At 39.0% G+C, this 17,357-nt stretch overlaps 1 protein-coding gene across 1 annotated transcript in view; it reads right to left on the bottom strand.

Moving 5' to 3' along the window:
• ASPP (Ankyrin-repeat, SH3-domain, and Proline-rich-region containing Protein) overlaps window positions 1-17,357 on the bottom strand; it is a 687,069-nt gene that overhangs the window by 465,446 nt on the left and 204,266 nt on the right. Inside the window, exon 2 of the mRNA XM_072302246.1 lies at window positions 16,559-16,642. Coding sequence (XP_072158347.1) covers window positions 16,559-16,567 — 9 coding nt within the window. The 5' untranslated portion in view covers window positions 16,568-16,642. The remainder of the gene's footprint in view (window positions 1-16,558; window positions 16,643-17,357) is intronic.

The raw sequence follows: 17,357 nt of genomic DNA, 5'->3' as shown, positions 1-17,357 counted from the left end.
AGGGGCGGGATAATCACTCCGCAACGTCACCTTGAATTTTGAGCATAAATAAAATAAACGTCGGGAGCAGTCGCATCGTTTAGGGAGAGGTATATCTAATGGATTTATCGTAAGAACTCCTGAAAGCTGTTCCTAATGTCCCGGTGCTTTATTTTTAACTGCACTCCGGGATTTATAGGATAAAACATGTGGGTCTCTAATTGCGAAGGGAAGGAATCGAGAACACCTCTAACATGGATGTAAACAGGTACATTATTCCCCCAATGAAGTGCATTCACCTATCCACCGGCTAGGAATGAATCTCAGGACTCCAACACTTTTTCCCACATCTCATGTTACTGAAAAAAAAATTGATCGTATGATGATGAACCGAACGGTTTTCCGTATCATCCCAACTATTCGAATGTCGAACTGAACTTCCCGTTCGTGTAACCGAACGTTCGGCATACTGCCGTCCTAAGGAAAAACGCCGTATGAACCTTTACGATTTGCCAAATTTCCTTTGATAAAACAAGACTTTTCTGGAAAACTCATAAATATTTTCTCTAGTTTTTCAGATAATTTTGTTCCTAATTTCATCTAAAGGTCCTGAAAATTTCAAGGAAAAATATTCATAACTTTCTTCAAAAATAAACATTTTATTGAGGAAAATTTGGCAACTCTTGAATGTTCATACGGCGTTCTTCCTTAGCAAGGCAGCATACATGACCGAACTTCGTTCGTTAGTTCACTTTACAGCACAAGTTTGGTTACACAAACCGAAATTTTGATTACACGAACCTAAAGTTCAGTTTGACGAACCAAAATAGTTGGGATAATATGGAACACTGAACTCGGTACATACGACCGAATTTTTTTTTTCAGGGATAAAAAATGGAGAATTTCAACGAAAATGTTTTATTGCTTCACATAAAAGTGCTTAATGAGCTGAGTTCGCAGTATTTTTTATAATGTTTTTCTGCTACGGAGAATTGTAGAAAAATAGATTTGAAAGTGAGAAAATCCACCGCCTTGTTACGTCATCTGGTGGCATTTCCAATTTTAACACACGTATTTTAGCAGATATACTGTTTTTGTGTCGTATTTCATCCGATTATTGTTCAATTTAGAAAACAAGGATATTCTCGTGATCAACTCTTTCATTAGTTACATCCTAAACAAGAAAGTCACCAATTTTTAGACACCTGTAAATTCTCCATCGTATGCAATAAATTGATCTTAGCGATATGAACTATTTGTAAAAAAAAAAAAAGTCAGGATGAAAGTAATTTTTTTTAAAGAACGTCAATCTTTTTACTGACTTATATCATCAACGAAAGTTAGATTTTGTTCCTCTCTCTTATTCTCTCACCTACACCTTTCATGGTCATGGAGTTTGTGTGCAACATGGTTCATTTTAGCGTAAATACATCCAATTCGTAGCTCCTATGCATGAGGGCATACCTCAATTTCCACGTAAACTCAACACACCGTATAATTCTATGCCTTCCGTGGCTCATGTGGAAATAAAGATACGAACTTACGTCAGCGGGGCGACGAATTGACTCTAAACGAGGCAAAAATGCATTCACTATAAGACAAGTTTCCGCATGAAAATTTCATGAAGAGTAAGATGAGCATAATTGGAAAGTTCGAAATAAAAGTATAAAAGAGAGTGTAGCGTTGATAGTTCACAAAAGAATTAGAAAATTTTAACTTTAGTTTTCCAAAAAAGCGGAGGTTGACGTGGGTAAATTAGACGCTAAGAATGTATTAACTTACAGCAAATAAAAAGAGTGTGGCATACACAAATTTTCTTCTCTCTCAGCGTTCACAATGATTCGAGACTTGCGTGAAAAAACAAAACTGGCAGAAATTTCATTGCGAACATATTCATTTCAGTGATGAGCGTCCTATGCCGTAACGCAATGAGTGCGATTATATGATGAGAGTGAGTGGTTCAGGCGCTTAAGCAACTTATTCAGCTTGAGGGGCGGTCAGGCGGTACCATCTTATTTTGAAGGAGATTTTATATTCCTCATCTTGTAACTTTTAGGAAATCGATCTCAACACCGAAGGGGACGGGCGTAGAGTACGCCAAATGAGAGGTTGGAGAGATGTGAATAAATCAGAAATGTTAAGGTGCTCAATGCCCGAAGGGCTATTTTTCAACAGAGGGTAGTGGAGACTCACTGGAAAAAAAACAAATTGGATCTAGAGTCCAGACTCTTAAAAACATCGACAAGAAAAAATACTCTTGATTCAATCGGATTTTTGCTTAAAATAAGAACCAAGCCTCTTAGTTTGAGCGGATTTCCCTTTGATTTAAGCAAAAATTTGATTGAATCAAGAGTATTTTTCTTGTCAATGTTTTGAATAGTCTGGACTCTAGATCCAGTGTGTTTTTTTTTTTTTTTTTTCCCCAGTGTTAGGTGTTGTAAAGTGCTATAAAGCTACTTATTTGAATTGAAAAAAAAACAAACAAAAAAACACTACGAATTGGCCCGGATACTGTTTATAACAAGGCTTCTCAAGGCAACTTCTTGGCTTTGATTTCCCCGCGAAATGGTGTGGACCTAGCATCATTTCTCCACCTTGCTACTTATATTTATGTATGTATCTCAACAGCGTGCCATCAAAGTTTGTCTCATAGCTACTATTTGAAAATCCCGACAGGATATTCCTGAAATTGCTAATTCTGCGAATTTGAAAGCCTGGATTCACGAAATTCCTGGAATTTAAGCCGTCTTTGGATAGTTTGAAGCTACCGATCGCGAGCCGATTCCCGTTCTTTGAATTGTATCTATTCTAAAAGGAAGCATTTCAAAAGATGCCCAACTTTCTATACCTTATCCACACGAGCACAGTTTGCGCGAATTAGCTTCTCTAACTAGGGTTTCAGGGAATAGGAGTTATGAGTTCCTAGATCAAGTGCGCCTGAAATCCCGCGAACCGCGTTCGTATCGAGCCCTCCTCAAAAAGGAGATCTATTTTCATCGAACGAAAATCTGTGAGGTTCTGAGTCTGGATATACGTTTAAATTCCGAACCAATTTCAATGTCAATATTAAACCTGGAATATATTCAATTAACTAAATCTTGTTATTTGTTGCCAATCAGCAAGCATAAACCATGCGCACTGAAAAAAAAATCTCCGTGTATTTACTAAGAAAAGGGTAAAATTACCAAGAATTCAGGGTCCTATTTGATCCCAGTTTTTTCTTAGTAAAATTACCATTTATGGCATTGGTAATTTTATCGGGAAATCTCGTAAAATTATTGAACTTTCTCGGGGATTTTACTGGACCTTGGTAAAAACGCTAATATTTTTTATCGACTGTAGTAGAATTACCGAGATAAAATGGCAAAGTTATCGGGAATTGATTACCAATAAAAGTGGTATTCTTACCTGAAAAAACAGTAAAAATACCGGTTTTTAGGTAAGCTTACCAGTCTGTCTTGGTAAAATTACCAATAATTGGTAAACAAAGTGAGATGGTAAAGGTACCAACGGACCTTGGTAAAAACGCCGAGAATTTTTTTCCAGTGCGATTCTGTAACCAGTGCAGTGCAAACTAACGTATCGCGGACGTGATCGAGGGCAGTGGATGAGAAAATCATGAAAAAGTCAGTTTCTGTGTAGCTCATTAACAAAAGGGAAAGGGGACTGCACTTGGCTTAACCATGTAAAATTTTAACGCGCTTCTCGTAAGTGGCAACGTTGCGTGCGATTACTTGAAAGTATTGAAATCAAAATGAACCATAATCGCACTATCATGAGCCGCAACATCCATAAAAGCACACACACGGCAGAGCTAATGTCACAACGGATTTAGTTTCTTTTTATTCAAATACGTCCACTTGGAAAACTGCGAGTGCCACGTGGGTGGCTTCAAAAATTAATTTGTCGCTTTCCGCGTCGCATCGCACCGCGCTTGAAAAATTTCACGCTTTGAGGTGGCAATTGAAGTTTAACCCGGCGTAAACGAAAGAACAACAGCGATAAAACCAACCGCCTGTCACGGGTATATAACCGTAAGTATGTTCTGAAGTAAGCCTCAATGCGCTTAACAACACGCGCTAACTGCGGATCACGCTAAACTGTGCATACTGTTCTCTTATCGTTGTTTCTTCAACGAAGGGACGTAACTCCATTCCAAGGTTGCAATGATGATTCCAGTAATTCAATTTTTAACAGGAATGTACCTGCGTAATTTTCATTCAAAATTTGTGTGATTTTTACAACGAATTTTCAACAAGGAATGGAGATGTTGCATGTGTGAGGAATTTGCGATTTGACTATTGATTCTCATGTAAAAGTTTGCAAAAAATACGATGGTGCCACTGGTTTCCACTGAAATCAACTCCCAAGCTCAAAAAAAGCTCTCAAGTTGAGGCCGAAATGAAGGGGATATCCCACGCTATCCAGAGAGTCCACCTCTACATCAAAACGAACTCTCCATGCAAAGATCGGGAGCAAATACATTAGCAGTGATGCCGTGTTTTCAGTTTTAGAGTCCCCAAATAAAGTGGCAGCCCTGACAATGTATTTGCTCCCTATCTTTGCATAGATAGAATTGTCTTGATGTAGACGTTAACTCTTAGGACAGCGTAGGATATCCCCTCCATTTTGGCCTCAACTTGAGAGCTTTTTTTTGAGCTAGAGAGTTAATCTCAGAGAGAACCAGTGGCACCATCGTGTTTCTCGCGAACTTTTACAAAAGAATCAATTGTCAAATCGCAAATTCCTCACGTATGCAACATCTCCATTCCCAAGATTCTCCTAGTGAAAATTCAATTAGCGAGGAGCAATTTGGCAACATTGAAATTTAGTTACGTTCTTTCGTCAGAGGACGTCGACATGACGTCGCGTGACACGCGCGACACGGCAGCATTGCTGTGTGCGAATCGAAGGAAGAGAAATCGAACTTCAGCAAAGGACTCGCTAAATTCACTTTGAAACTTCGAAGTATGGTGAAGTTTCATTTCAAGTTCAAGTCTAGTTCGGTGGCTTATCCTTAATTAATTGGCACCAGCCCATATCTCCAACCGTCCAAACACCGTGTTTTCGCGTCTTGCTGCTCTCTCTGACCCGCAGGATTTTGAGTTATTCCGTTTGCGCAAGACTCGATTCCATCTGAGAAGGTCTTGGTACACAATCAAAGTCTCGAACCAATTACCGCATCCAAGTGTCGGAAGGCATCAGTCCTAAAAATCGTTACTTCACTTTATTTGCATTTGATAACTTTGCAGAAATGCGTTAACTTTTGATCAGAGGAGGCCGTTGAATGATGACAAACAGTCATCAAATGGACCGCGTTTAGCAGGAACCAAGACACATCAGCTATTGCCAAATTTAACTGGGCAATTTAATGTTTTACAAGGAGCGTTTGTTCGGATTCCTTTCAAAATGTTAATGAATTTTCTTCGTGCTACGTAGAAAATTCACTGGAACTGGCACGAAAATTCGTTTTCATGTAAAACATCATACTGCCCAATTAAATTTGGCAATAACGAATGAGGCTTGGTTCTTTTCTGATTGAGGTGGTCCAATTGGTGTTAAACAAATTTGCAAGGGTTCCTTGACTTTAAACACAGATATAAAACAAGGCGAAGAAGCCATGCAACGCCGCATGTGATATCGCAGCAGTGCGTTGCGTGGTTTGTTGCATGGTTTGTGGTTGTTGCATGGCATCCGTATGGATGACTTAAAACCCTTGTATGACTTAAAACCCGTGTTTTCTGCAGGGCGATTTCCCTGTTTACATTGAGCGTAAAAACTTCGAGTTCTGACGCATTTTGTTCTTCTTTACTGATCAATAATATAAAATCAACAAATTACGATTTTACATAACTGGCGAAATCGACCTATAGAGTAACATTCCTGGAAATATACCAAAATTTCATTTCCCCCGTTTTTTTACAATTTTCATTTTGCACATGCCTCACCGCCCCCCCCCCAGCCGTGCTAAGGAAAATCGCCGTATGAACCTTTAGGCATTGCCAAATTTCCTTTGGTAAATCACGAATTCTCGAAAAAATTTGTAAATATTTGTCTGCCAATTTTTCATATAATGTTGTTCCCAATTTGACCTGCAAAGTTTCTGAAAAATAAGGTTTAATATTCGTAGCTTTCCTCAAAAATAAACTGTTATCGGAGGAAATTTGGCAACTCTTGAATGTTCATACGGCGTTTTTCCTTAGCACGGCAGCACAGATTAGAGCACATGTGAGCTTAATCACAGCTATCATCGAAGATTTGGCAGCTAAGTTCTTCACGCCTTAGAAGCGAAGCGATATACAAACATGGAAAACGGTAAGTAGCACGGCTTTATATTTTCAAGGAGTCATCGAGACAAAACGGCTTTGAGCCGCAGCTTTTAATTACGGAAAAATTCATAAGAAAGCCCGACTGTGTTACTTCCTCTACCCTCCCGTGTCTGGGCAAAGCTCTAATTGAAAATGTCACCGCCGCTTCACTCTCAAAGGGCGGCCTTTGCACTTACCGCCTCACCTCTGAGTGAAAGTGTTCGTCCCTGTCCTCAATTTTCACCACGGCGTGGCGTGCTTTGCGATATATCGATTGATGTGCCAGTTAAACCTATGGAAAAGGATCGATAAGCAGGGTGTTCGCAACGGGCACCTTAATAATAATCGATCATTCACGCCTCGCCACTGACATGATATGATATTTGGCACGAAGTTATTCGTGCTTTCCCTTGGAATTTTCAGATACCTCAGATTAAGTTGCTTCAAATTTTTATGGGGGGTTTCATCTATGTGCTGTATTAAAGGGAAATTAACAATGTCAAAAGACTGATACAATATTTATTCCTGGCTCGTTGTATTGCCATGATTTACTTACTTTCCATAAAAGAGTCAGTTACTTGAGTGCTCGCACAATTCATATTTTGTGTGATTTCAATTCACTTTTTATCCACCGTACCCATAAAATTTTTGATCAAGATAAGTTAGGTCTACGATTTTATCGAGAGTAATAATAGACCACAGGCTAAATTAAAAATCAAACATTATCGAGCGTGTGTTCTAAGAATGATCTGAAGCAATACCGTATATTCACTAATTTAAACTGCTACACCGTTGGTTGCGGTTTTAAATGATGCAACTATTCGGCCTCTGAAGTCATGCTGGGAAGTATCCTTTCCCGATGAAGGCATTTCTTACGCGTGTCGCTCTTCATCAAATAAGTAGCTGAAGAAAATGAATTTACACACCAATTCACAATGCTACACCGATGATTGGGTTTTTAAAAGATGCAACTATTCGGCCTCTGAGGCCACGCTAGGAAATACCCTTTCCCGATGAAGGCGTTTCTTACGCGTGGTCACTCTTCATCAAGTACGTAGCTGAAGCAAATGCATTTACACACCAATTCACAATGCTACACCGATGATTGGGTTTTTGAATGATGCAACTATTCGGCCTCTGAAGCCACGCTAGGAAGTATCCTTTCCCAATGAAGGCGTTTCTTAGGCATCGTCGCTCATCTCTGTCCCTCAATGACTGACTTTTAGGATCAATCATCTTTCAGTTTCCTCAGTGTCCAGAAAAAAGTGGATGAAAATTCTGCCGTGCTAAGGAAGAACGTCGTATGAACATTCGAGAAATGCCAAATTTCCTTCGATAAAATGTTTATTTTTGAGGAAAATTATGAATGTTTTCCCTTGCAATTTTCAGTCGTTTTAGATCAAATTACAAACAAAATTATCCGAGAAATTAGTAGAAAAATATTCAAAAAATTTTCTGGAAATTAGTGATTTGCCAGGGGAAATTTGGCAACGCCTGAAGGCTCATACGGCGTTTTTCCTCACCACGGCAGAATTACTCCGGTGACCTGGTGACCATTTTCTTTTCGATCAATAGGTCGCATCCTTTGCGTAAGGCTGCGCTACGTATTTCAAAAGCGGCCTCTCCGCGATCGCGTTCGAGTTTCTCAATCCGAGCACACCTCATCTGCAAACATCGCAAGAACGAGGAGAGGGGAGAGGGGGGGGGGGGTGTTTTCGGGAAACGGCTCAAAACCCGGGGCCCGGATTTGAATCCAATAACGCTTTTGACCCATTATGAATCCTCGAGTCGCAGCCGGGTATCGGTGATTGGATAAGTCAGGGAATTACGGCTCAAGAGAGAGGGGGGGGGCAGGTAGTGGGTGGGGGGCGCCGCGCTTCTAATTAAAGCGTCGGATTATCACCCGAGTATCATCATGGGAATGCAAAGCAATATCACTGCGATGCCACGTGGAATTCGGTCATTTACAGCCCTCCCCCTGCCCCTCCTCGCTTTACTTTCGATTTTCAGGGTCCTAGCGGGATCTTGGGCCGAGGGATGAATGAAGCTCTTCCGCGCGGGTGGTTTTGGTCATTTGGGCATGTAATGTGACGTAGTTTTCTCGGGGAACACGGTGTAATATCGACCGAGTTCAAATTCTTCGTTTCCCGGAGGGAATAAAGTACTACATTTGGATCGCGTTCAGCAGAAAGGAACCAAGCCACAGTGGCTATTGCCAACTTTAACTGGGCATTTTTTTAACGAGAGAACGTTTGTGCGCATCCTATTGATAACTTTAAGGAATCTGTTTCGTACTAAGCAGAAAATTCGCTGAAATTTGCACAAAAACCCGCACAACCGGTTTCATGTGAAAGATGAGATTGCCCGGTAAAATCTGGCAATTGCTGATGTAGCTTGGTTCTTTTCTGCCTAACTCATTTTCTTCGTTTCTCTTACAAAAGAACGGAACTACATTACAGTGTTGTCAAATTTCTTCCCGTAAAGTGCATTTTCACCAGGATGCAAAAATCATCCAAATTTCGGGGGAAATACTGCGCGGTGAAAAAAATTGAATTGTCGGAACAATTTCGGAAAGGAGATACGTTCCTTCAATTAGAAAACGACAAATTCAACCTTCGAAAGTCGTAGTAGGATTATCGGGATTAGAGGTCGCTAAGAAGTTTCCGCCTTAAATTTGTACATGAAAACTGACTTACACACCCGAAATTGAGGTATGAAATTTTAAACGAGATACTAACCAACTATGTGATAATGAGGCCAAATTTTCTTTTGGAGGCAGTACCACTGGTCGAGTCCCTCTTCTTGTGATGCCCTTCGAAGCTGAGGTCAAACACATTTAAATGTTAGAATTCGTGATTGCGACTTCCCCACACCAGACTCAGGGTCACCAGCAATAATTGCAACTGTGAAATGAACTGCGACAGGTTGCCTAATGTGCCAAAATTCCCAAGCATTCGGGAGGTGTCGTCTTGTGTAGTAAATGAAATAGATTTTTGCAAGATCGACAACTAAGATTCCCAGGAGAGTAACGATGTACAGTGGATCGAGTCAATAGGTGAGATCGGACAAAATTTTGAAAGTTTAAACGCTTATAACTCCGTTTATACAAAACTTTGAGGTTCTAAAATTGGTTCCATTGGCTTCTTCGTGAAATTTTCTTCTCTAAGAACCCATTGAAATTTAAAATGTGATGAAATAAATACCAAAATTTGCAGTTTTAGTCAGTAATTTCATGTCCGACCTCTCAAATTGACTCCGTCTACTGTACGACGTTACAGCATCTTCAATTCAACGGGCATTACTCTGGGAGGCCCCGTAAGGATAATAAAAAGCTTAGTTTAATACTCGTTATTATTATGTATTTTCGAATCAGCTAGCGACATCTTCGCACGAATATCAACGACGTGCAGGTTACTATTAAAGCTTCGATTACATTCTGAGTTTGAAGATGTCTTTCGGACCTAAATGATGGACTATTCAAAATTATGGGCGGACCTAGCTCTTATAACGATATTGAGGTTTTGAAAAATTGAATAGACAGACCGGATTTCTCGAGTCTCACAGTTTAGATTCATTGGTTCTTGATCGACGGTATAAAAATGAATAAAAAAGAAACAAGGGAACTAATATAAAGAAAGAGCTTTATGCAGCGAAAGATTATGCAAAGCTGAAACTTTTCCCGTTCACCCATTCAGAAACCACGGTTTAATAACGCCGTTGGTGAATGGTTCGGAGCAAAAATATAATACGCATTGGATCATCTTAGGAAGTTCGGCTCTTTACCGCCACAGGCTTCCGACTTCTGAAGAAGCAACTTCTTAAAAATTTAGAGAGTAAACTGAAAAATTATTGAAAGGGATGCAAAGAAATCCGGGCGATTGAAACTTGTGCATCAAGAGCGGAATTATCTCGGTACACTGATTTTTCCTTAGAGCTGAGGCAGGGTCTGTGAATAAATAGCAGATCGACCAAGCTAAGAGCACTGCTAAGGAAAAACGTCGTATGAACCTTCAAGGGTTGCCAAATTTCCTTCGATAGAATGTTTATTTTTGAGCAAAGTTATGAATAATATTTCTTAAAATTTTCAGAACTTTAGGTGAAATTGCGAACAAAATTATCTGAAAAATTGGAAGAAAAATATTTACAAACTTTCCCGATAATTCGTTATTTACCGGAGGAAATTTAGCAACTCTTGAAGGTTCATACGGCATTTTTCCTTTAGCACGGCAGAACAGAGCTAAATATATTTTGAAACAAGTGAAAGTAGATGAGGAGACCCGCGGAAAACGAGTGATGCATAATGCACAAAGCACTTCAATGGCTAAAGTAGTGCGAAACCACGTACCTTCAATTGTGCCCTAACTTCATGTTTCCTCAGAAACACTATCCTAGGCAATTTCTTGAAAACTGCCACGGTCTTTCTCCTCCAGTAGCCGCATATTCTGTGCAAATTTCAAGCAAAGAATTTGGCTTGTTTCTCTTCGACAAAATAAAGTAGGGTCGGAAAATTTAGAACACCGCAATGGAGATACGTAGTTTCGCACTTTGGCCATCGACTTGTACATACGTGTTGAAGACAGATTGTCCAGTCGGTATTCGATTCGACTTACTTGAGTCTTTCACGCTCAACTGAGTGTGAATTGAACCGTTTTAAGCAACAGGGACTATGTCACATCAGTGATTGCCAAATTTCATTGTAAATTTATTTTTAAAGGAATACATTTTTAAGAAAAATTTATTTTAGGCGAACGGTTGTACATATTTGTTTCTGAAGTTTTAGGAAATTTTCCGCACGCCGCAGAAGAAATTTCCTGACATTTAATAAAAATGTACAAAATTCGATGAAATTGGAAATGGCTCATATGACTTGGTTCCCCGTGTTTGATGCGTTCAAATTTTTCTTTCATATGCAGAAAAAATCCGCAAAATTTTGAACAAAAACTGCTCGATCATATGAATACTAAAGCAATTGCGCATTGAGGGTCAATTTTGCAACCTTGGAACGGATTTACATTTCTTCGTCCAGGTGATGACGGCATTTGAGCCCTTATTTTATTCGTCAATATCTTGTTTCTTGTCCAGTGTGCGATGCCGAGCTTAATTAAAAAGATATCGGACGAATTCCCTGCCGTTGTTTGTAGCATCTCAGTTTCAAAGGTCCTTTGTTCGCGGAGACAAATAAAGTTCGCAGCTTATGAACCAATCAAAGTCGGTTGACAAGCTCTTGTTAGGGAACTTTCGATAGCCGCATTGTTACGAAAGTTTCTTTATTTCTCTCACGACATCGCGCATGTCGGGTTGTCGATCGGAATCCTTTGTTGCACCCTGCTTCATCTCGCGCACTTACGACTCTCGTGGACAGGACATCTAGTTTACGAATCCTTGGACAAATCCTTGACAAGAGTAAATGATAATATAAACAAGTTGGTTTTTGCAATCGCTAGCGATAGCAATATTCGTCATGGGAACTTTTGCTTCTGGGATATGAAAATGTTAAGGTACAGTTCGTTTGTAGTATCTTCAGAATTGAAGGGGCTATGTAATTTTGTGTCGACATCTCTTTTTTAACATTTTTAATGTTTTTTCTTTGCATACAAGAAAGCTGTTATTTACCAATTATTTATTTCCGTTGGATTATGTATGGTTTTCGGAAGTTAACGCATTTAACTTTCAGTTTCGTTTTTTCGGCGTAAAGTATGATATTTTTACTCTACGCATATGCCCGAATACGCATCATAAGTGACCTATGTGCTTCCTAAGTTGCCATTTTTTTCATTCAAATAGATGTAACCGAAATGTTAGATGTGTACTACCTATACTACTTTCATGTCATTGCTTTATTTATTTATTTATTTATTTACTTTTTGAGTAGGTATAAATTGTTATTTTTTGCTGAATTTTGGAGAAAATATTGCTTCAAGAACGTGGAATGTAAATTAATTTTATTGAAAAAAGAAAATACCATCATTAATTTGGGCGAACAGAGAAAATATACATCAATATTTGGGTCAACATCTCCCTGATTATATAAAGGATGAATATATTAGTATTTCTGTATCAAAAAACTTAGCTTTTGTCTTCAGAGATACAATGATTCTAGTCCCAGTCAATTTGTTTTATTGAAAAAACAAAAAAACAAAAAATAAATAAAAAAAAAAACAACTGAAATCTTAGACATACTATTTTCATGTCTTTCTATTTGTATCAATAGGTACTTTTCGCTTAACTTACGAACGTTGAATGCAAATTAACTTTATTGAAAAAAGAAAATAACGTCATTAATTTGGGGGAACATGTGGCTGATTATATGAAGGAGGTATATTCCAGTATTTATGTTTAACGTATTAACTCACGAGAAAATTTTCGCACATTTATCATCTAGTATTAAGTATTTTTTGATGATTAGTCTAAAACATTCAATACAACCATTAAAAAGTAACACCCACCATCGGGTATCGAACTCCCGATTGCCTAGTGCCCGCTCCTTTTCATAAGAGTATGGCGACTGAGTCAACCAGGCTATCACGGCTCCGCGGTCGTGAGCGTAAAAATAGCCTACAAAAGGCTCTGACGGTGGGCGGGGCTTATCACAAGAGTTGTTTTCGACGCTTCGTAGCTCCTGAGATATGAAAGAAATGAGCTAAGCGCCTCTCTCTGTGAGACATTGTTTACCTATGCTATCATGTGTCTCAAGGTTCATCTCATCATGCATTTGCTATCGCGGCAGTAAGCTGAGGCAATATTTCTGTATTCATGGATTAAATCAATCAATCGAGTTCTGATTTTGGCTCATATATCCGTAACGAGTCCTCCAGAACAATTTTCCACCTTGTACGATGGTTATTATTTCTTTACTTCTATTTTTCGAATTTGAGGTGGGATAATGGCGGCTTCTCAAGAGCACCGAGGTAGGCGATCTTTTGCACCAACGAACAGAAAACTGATGGCGAAAAATAACCAATCAGAACCTCCCAAAAAAAAGAATTTGCCTAAAAACGGAACTTCGTGGTTCTGCGCAGATTTACCAGTCAGACACGACATCTCAAGGTGGAAAAAAACTCGCTGAAAGCGAATTTTAGCAATCAACACAACTTGACGTAGAGACATGATTGGCTAAAAAATACAACGGTTTTTGATACATCGGAAAATCAACCAAAAATCGGAGACTGGGCGAAACGCTCAAGGTCGCAGAGGTATAGGGAATCCCATAGCGAAAGCAACGGAACGATTCTAATATCATGGGGAACTCCGTTCCCATGACAAAAGGTCTGACGTTCTGCGACATCCAAACGCCACATATGCCTATCCTCCCAGAGGTTATCGGGCAACTGACACCGCAACATCTCTTCGTCAGCGCCCGGCACCATTACTTTACGGGACGTCCCCATCGCATGATAATGCGGAGAAAAAAGTCATTAATAGATCAAATAGATATTCAGGAAGAGATTATTATTTTGTAAAGTTTGCCAGAAAAATTGTAATTGTAGGATCAATAAATGGACTAAATTTTGCAATTAGTACAATTTCTGACTCATTCATAGAGATACCTATCGTCACCTTCCGGCCAAAGTATCACAAGTGCCATGCGAAGTTTCAAAATTTCCACCGCCATTTTATTTTTCTTACAGACAAATTCTTTAAATGAGCTGACCGAAAATTTCACTGAATTTTCTTTGTGCTGCCGATAAAATTCAGTGGAATTTTCAAACAGGTTCAACCAACAATTTCGAAACGTCACATAGCGCTTGAGATACTTTGATTCAAACTGTAGAGGATCGACAGGCGTCTAAACAGCGCGGGGTCACTATTTATTTTATCCCAGGGCTAAATATTCAGTGAAAATTGGGGGAGGCTCCAAAAATGTTTTGGGTGTTTTTTCACGAAAAATATAAAGTGATAGTTTGCACTATCGCACATCAAGGTAAGTATTTTTAAGTTCAATCATACATTCTATGTTCAGCGAAGACAAAATTGATGTCGTTAAATCCGTTATAGACAAGAACACGATCTTATGTCGTCGGCTTCGCTGATCATGGAAAGGATCGTTATTTTGAACAGTCAAGTAAAATTCTTGAAAAGGCAACACTGCAAAAGCAAAATAAAATGTCCCGACAACAACGCAAGCTGAAATCCCGAGGGATTGCTGGTTGGAACTTTGCGACTTTCACGAGCTTCCTCTGTCCCTCGCAAACCAGGGTAGCCCTTGGTTGCCACAAAAGCAAAAAAATCGTATTTGTGCCTACTACTACGACATCCATGGCTGGCTGAGCTACGAACACTGCCGTGCTAAGGAAAAACGCCGCATGAACCTTCAGCCTTTACCAAATCTCCTTTGACAAAACACAAATTTTCGGGAAGATTCGCAAGTGTTATTCCTCCGATTTTTAAGAGAATTTTGTTCGCGCTTTTATCCAAAACATCAGAAAGTTGCGAGGAAAAACATTCATAACTTTCATCATAAAGAAATATTTTCCGAGAGAAAACTTGGCGACATTCGAATGCTCGTACGGCGTTTTTCCTTAGCATAGCATAGTAACTCTCGTTCCCATGAAAGGAATGACTGTTTTCAATGTTTTGAATTTGGATGACTGCTCTTTAGGATGAAAACAATTTTTTGTTATAATATTTAGAAGTGCCTGATAGGGGCTGGACAAACAGGACTTATGCCTTCTTCAAAGGAGGAAGACTGGAATTTTCACTGTCATAAGATCCTTCAATTTTAGGATTTGTGACCCCCATTGACCACTTGACAAGCACCCTGAGTCCCTTATATCTGATCCGGCCTTGGTTTACAGGTCCATTGTTCATTTTTTAAACAAAAAAGCACTAAAACTTGAAATTTTTTGGGTTTATTTTTTTTTAATACAGGGTAAATTCAAAGGCATTATAAAGGCCTTAGGTAGTTTAGCTATCTGTTTGAAAAATAAACCATGATAGAAAATTAGGCGAGGTGAAATAGGGTCAGGCTGATTCCGCAATTGAAATCATCCATCTCATTTTTACCATGATTTCATCCCGCACCATAGTGGCATCTGGTGCAACCGGCTGATTTCGACAACTTTGATGACGTGCGATCATACATATCTCACCACAGTTTCCGACATACTAAGGAAAAACACTGTATGAGCCCTCAGACATTGCCGTATATTCCTCACTATAAAACCAATTCACTGGAATGATTATGAACATTTCTTTTTCAATTTTTCAGACAGTTTTTTCACAATTTGATCTAAAATATCTGAAAATGTCAAGGAAAAATAAACATAACTTTCCTAAAAATAAAAGTTATATCCAGGAAAATGCAAATCTTGAATGCTCATATATCGTTTTTCCTTTGCGCGTCAGAGTTGCTCGTTGGCATTGCAAAATGTGAGCATTTTAGCGAACGATCTGGCGACGGTGGACATGGACGAGCAAGAATCCCCTCAGGTCGTATCTTTCCAATTGTTTTGCGCGGGCCATTGAAAACAATTAACTTGGAATCTATATTCATTTACTTTTAACTCGGCAAACTTTCCACCCAAAAGCTATCTCTTTCAACCCGGGGACGAGAATTTACTCAACTGGTTACATCGAGCTTAAAAGCTCGTCCACACTGTTTCACTGGACGCATGAGTATCACTGGAACGGTGAAGGGTGGCATGAAACTTAAAAAAGATATGAAACATCGGAAATTTCCATGAAATACCTCCGGGGAATTTGCAGGCCTGTGAAAAAAATGAAATGTATGACATTTTTGAAACGTATTTTCAGGGGCTAAGTATGAAATCCGCTCTTAAATGCAAGATACCTTGATCTTCGATACCTAATTCTTAATTATAAATGTCTAATATTTCATGGATTTCTGTAATTTTCGGAAATGTTTCAAGAGAAATTTCATGAAATTTTGTCATACTGGAATAGAGAAACGAAAAATCCGGGAAAGTCTAATTCGTCTGATGATAAATTACTAACGAAAAATTCCGGTATTTTTGCCGAATTGATTGACCGATTTCGGTTGCGGGTCATTGGGAAAGATTATGACAACGTTGCCAACACTCTTTGAGATTCTACCACTCAAGAATTTTCAATTTTATATTTGTTTAAAATTACTTTCAATTTTAAATATAGTCTCCTTCAATCCATTTGCTTGCCTTTTTGTCTGTTGGTATTTTTGAATAAATAAATATGTTCATTCACTCAAATTCGAGAAAATTTCCAAAAATGTAATTTAAAGATAGGCATATGAAGGGCTTGTAAGAGAAGAAAAAGTAATGAAAATGTTTACTTACAGGCACCATTGGTCCAGTTGAGGGACGGATTTGTTACATATTCTCGCCGTAGGTCTCTCCATCCCGAATGCGAACGGATCTCATCTGAAACATAAAAGAAAATGAACCATTATAAAAATCAAACTTATTAAATTTCATCAATGCGGAAAAATATTTCAAGGAAATTTTTGTTGTATGTTTGTTGTTTTATATCTTTTTTTTTTGTATCGATTCATTTTATATCGATTGACCTATGCCATTTAAACCTATGCAAAAGGATCGATAAACAGAGTGCTTGCAACGAACACTTTCATAATCGACTCCTTACCACGGCTTCAAATGAGGAAACATCGATAATAGATCATGAATACTTCACCACTGATTTTAAGAACTATTCGAACATTTGAAAGGCTCGAAAAGTTGTCACGACAAATCGACTGATCGCGCGATAGGCTCTCAACTTATTTTGGCGCGGGATCGCGTAAAACGGAACTGCTTTTGGCGATAGGTAACCGCAGAATGCTCGGCGCTCATAAATCTTGCAGGACGTATAAATCTAGAAAAAAAAAGAGGAGAATAAAAGCGGTCTTCAGTGCTCGATCGTTCGACGAATTAATAAAAGCCGAGGAATGCAGAGTATTTCCTTGCGCTAGATTTCCCAATTTCAGATCTCCTGCGATTCTCCCCGAGCCCAATTCTGAGTCAGGAGACCTTTTTTATGGATCAAACTCACTTCTGACCAGATCCGCGGCCGGAGTCCGAAAAATGGCCGGTCGGGAGAGCTGATTGATGACCTTGTTTTAATAATCTGGTTTTTACG

This window comes from Bemisia tabaci, chromosome 7, assembly GCF_918797505.1.
Source record: "Bemisia tabaci chromosome 7, PGI_BMITA_v3".
NCBI lineage: Eukaryota > Metazoa > Arthropoda > Insecta > Hemiptera > Aleyrodidae > Bemisia > Bemisia tabaci.
Note: the sequence above shows the minus strand (reverse complement) of the source record. Positions and strands in the feature narration are given on the sequence as shown.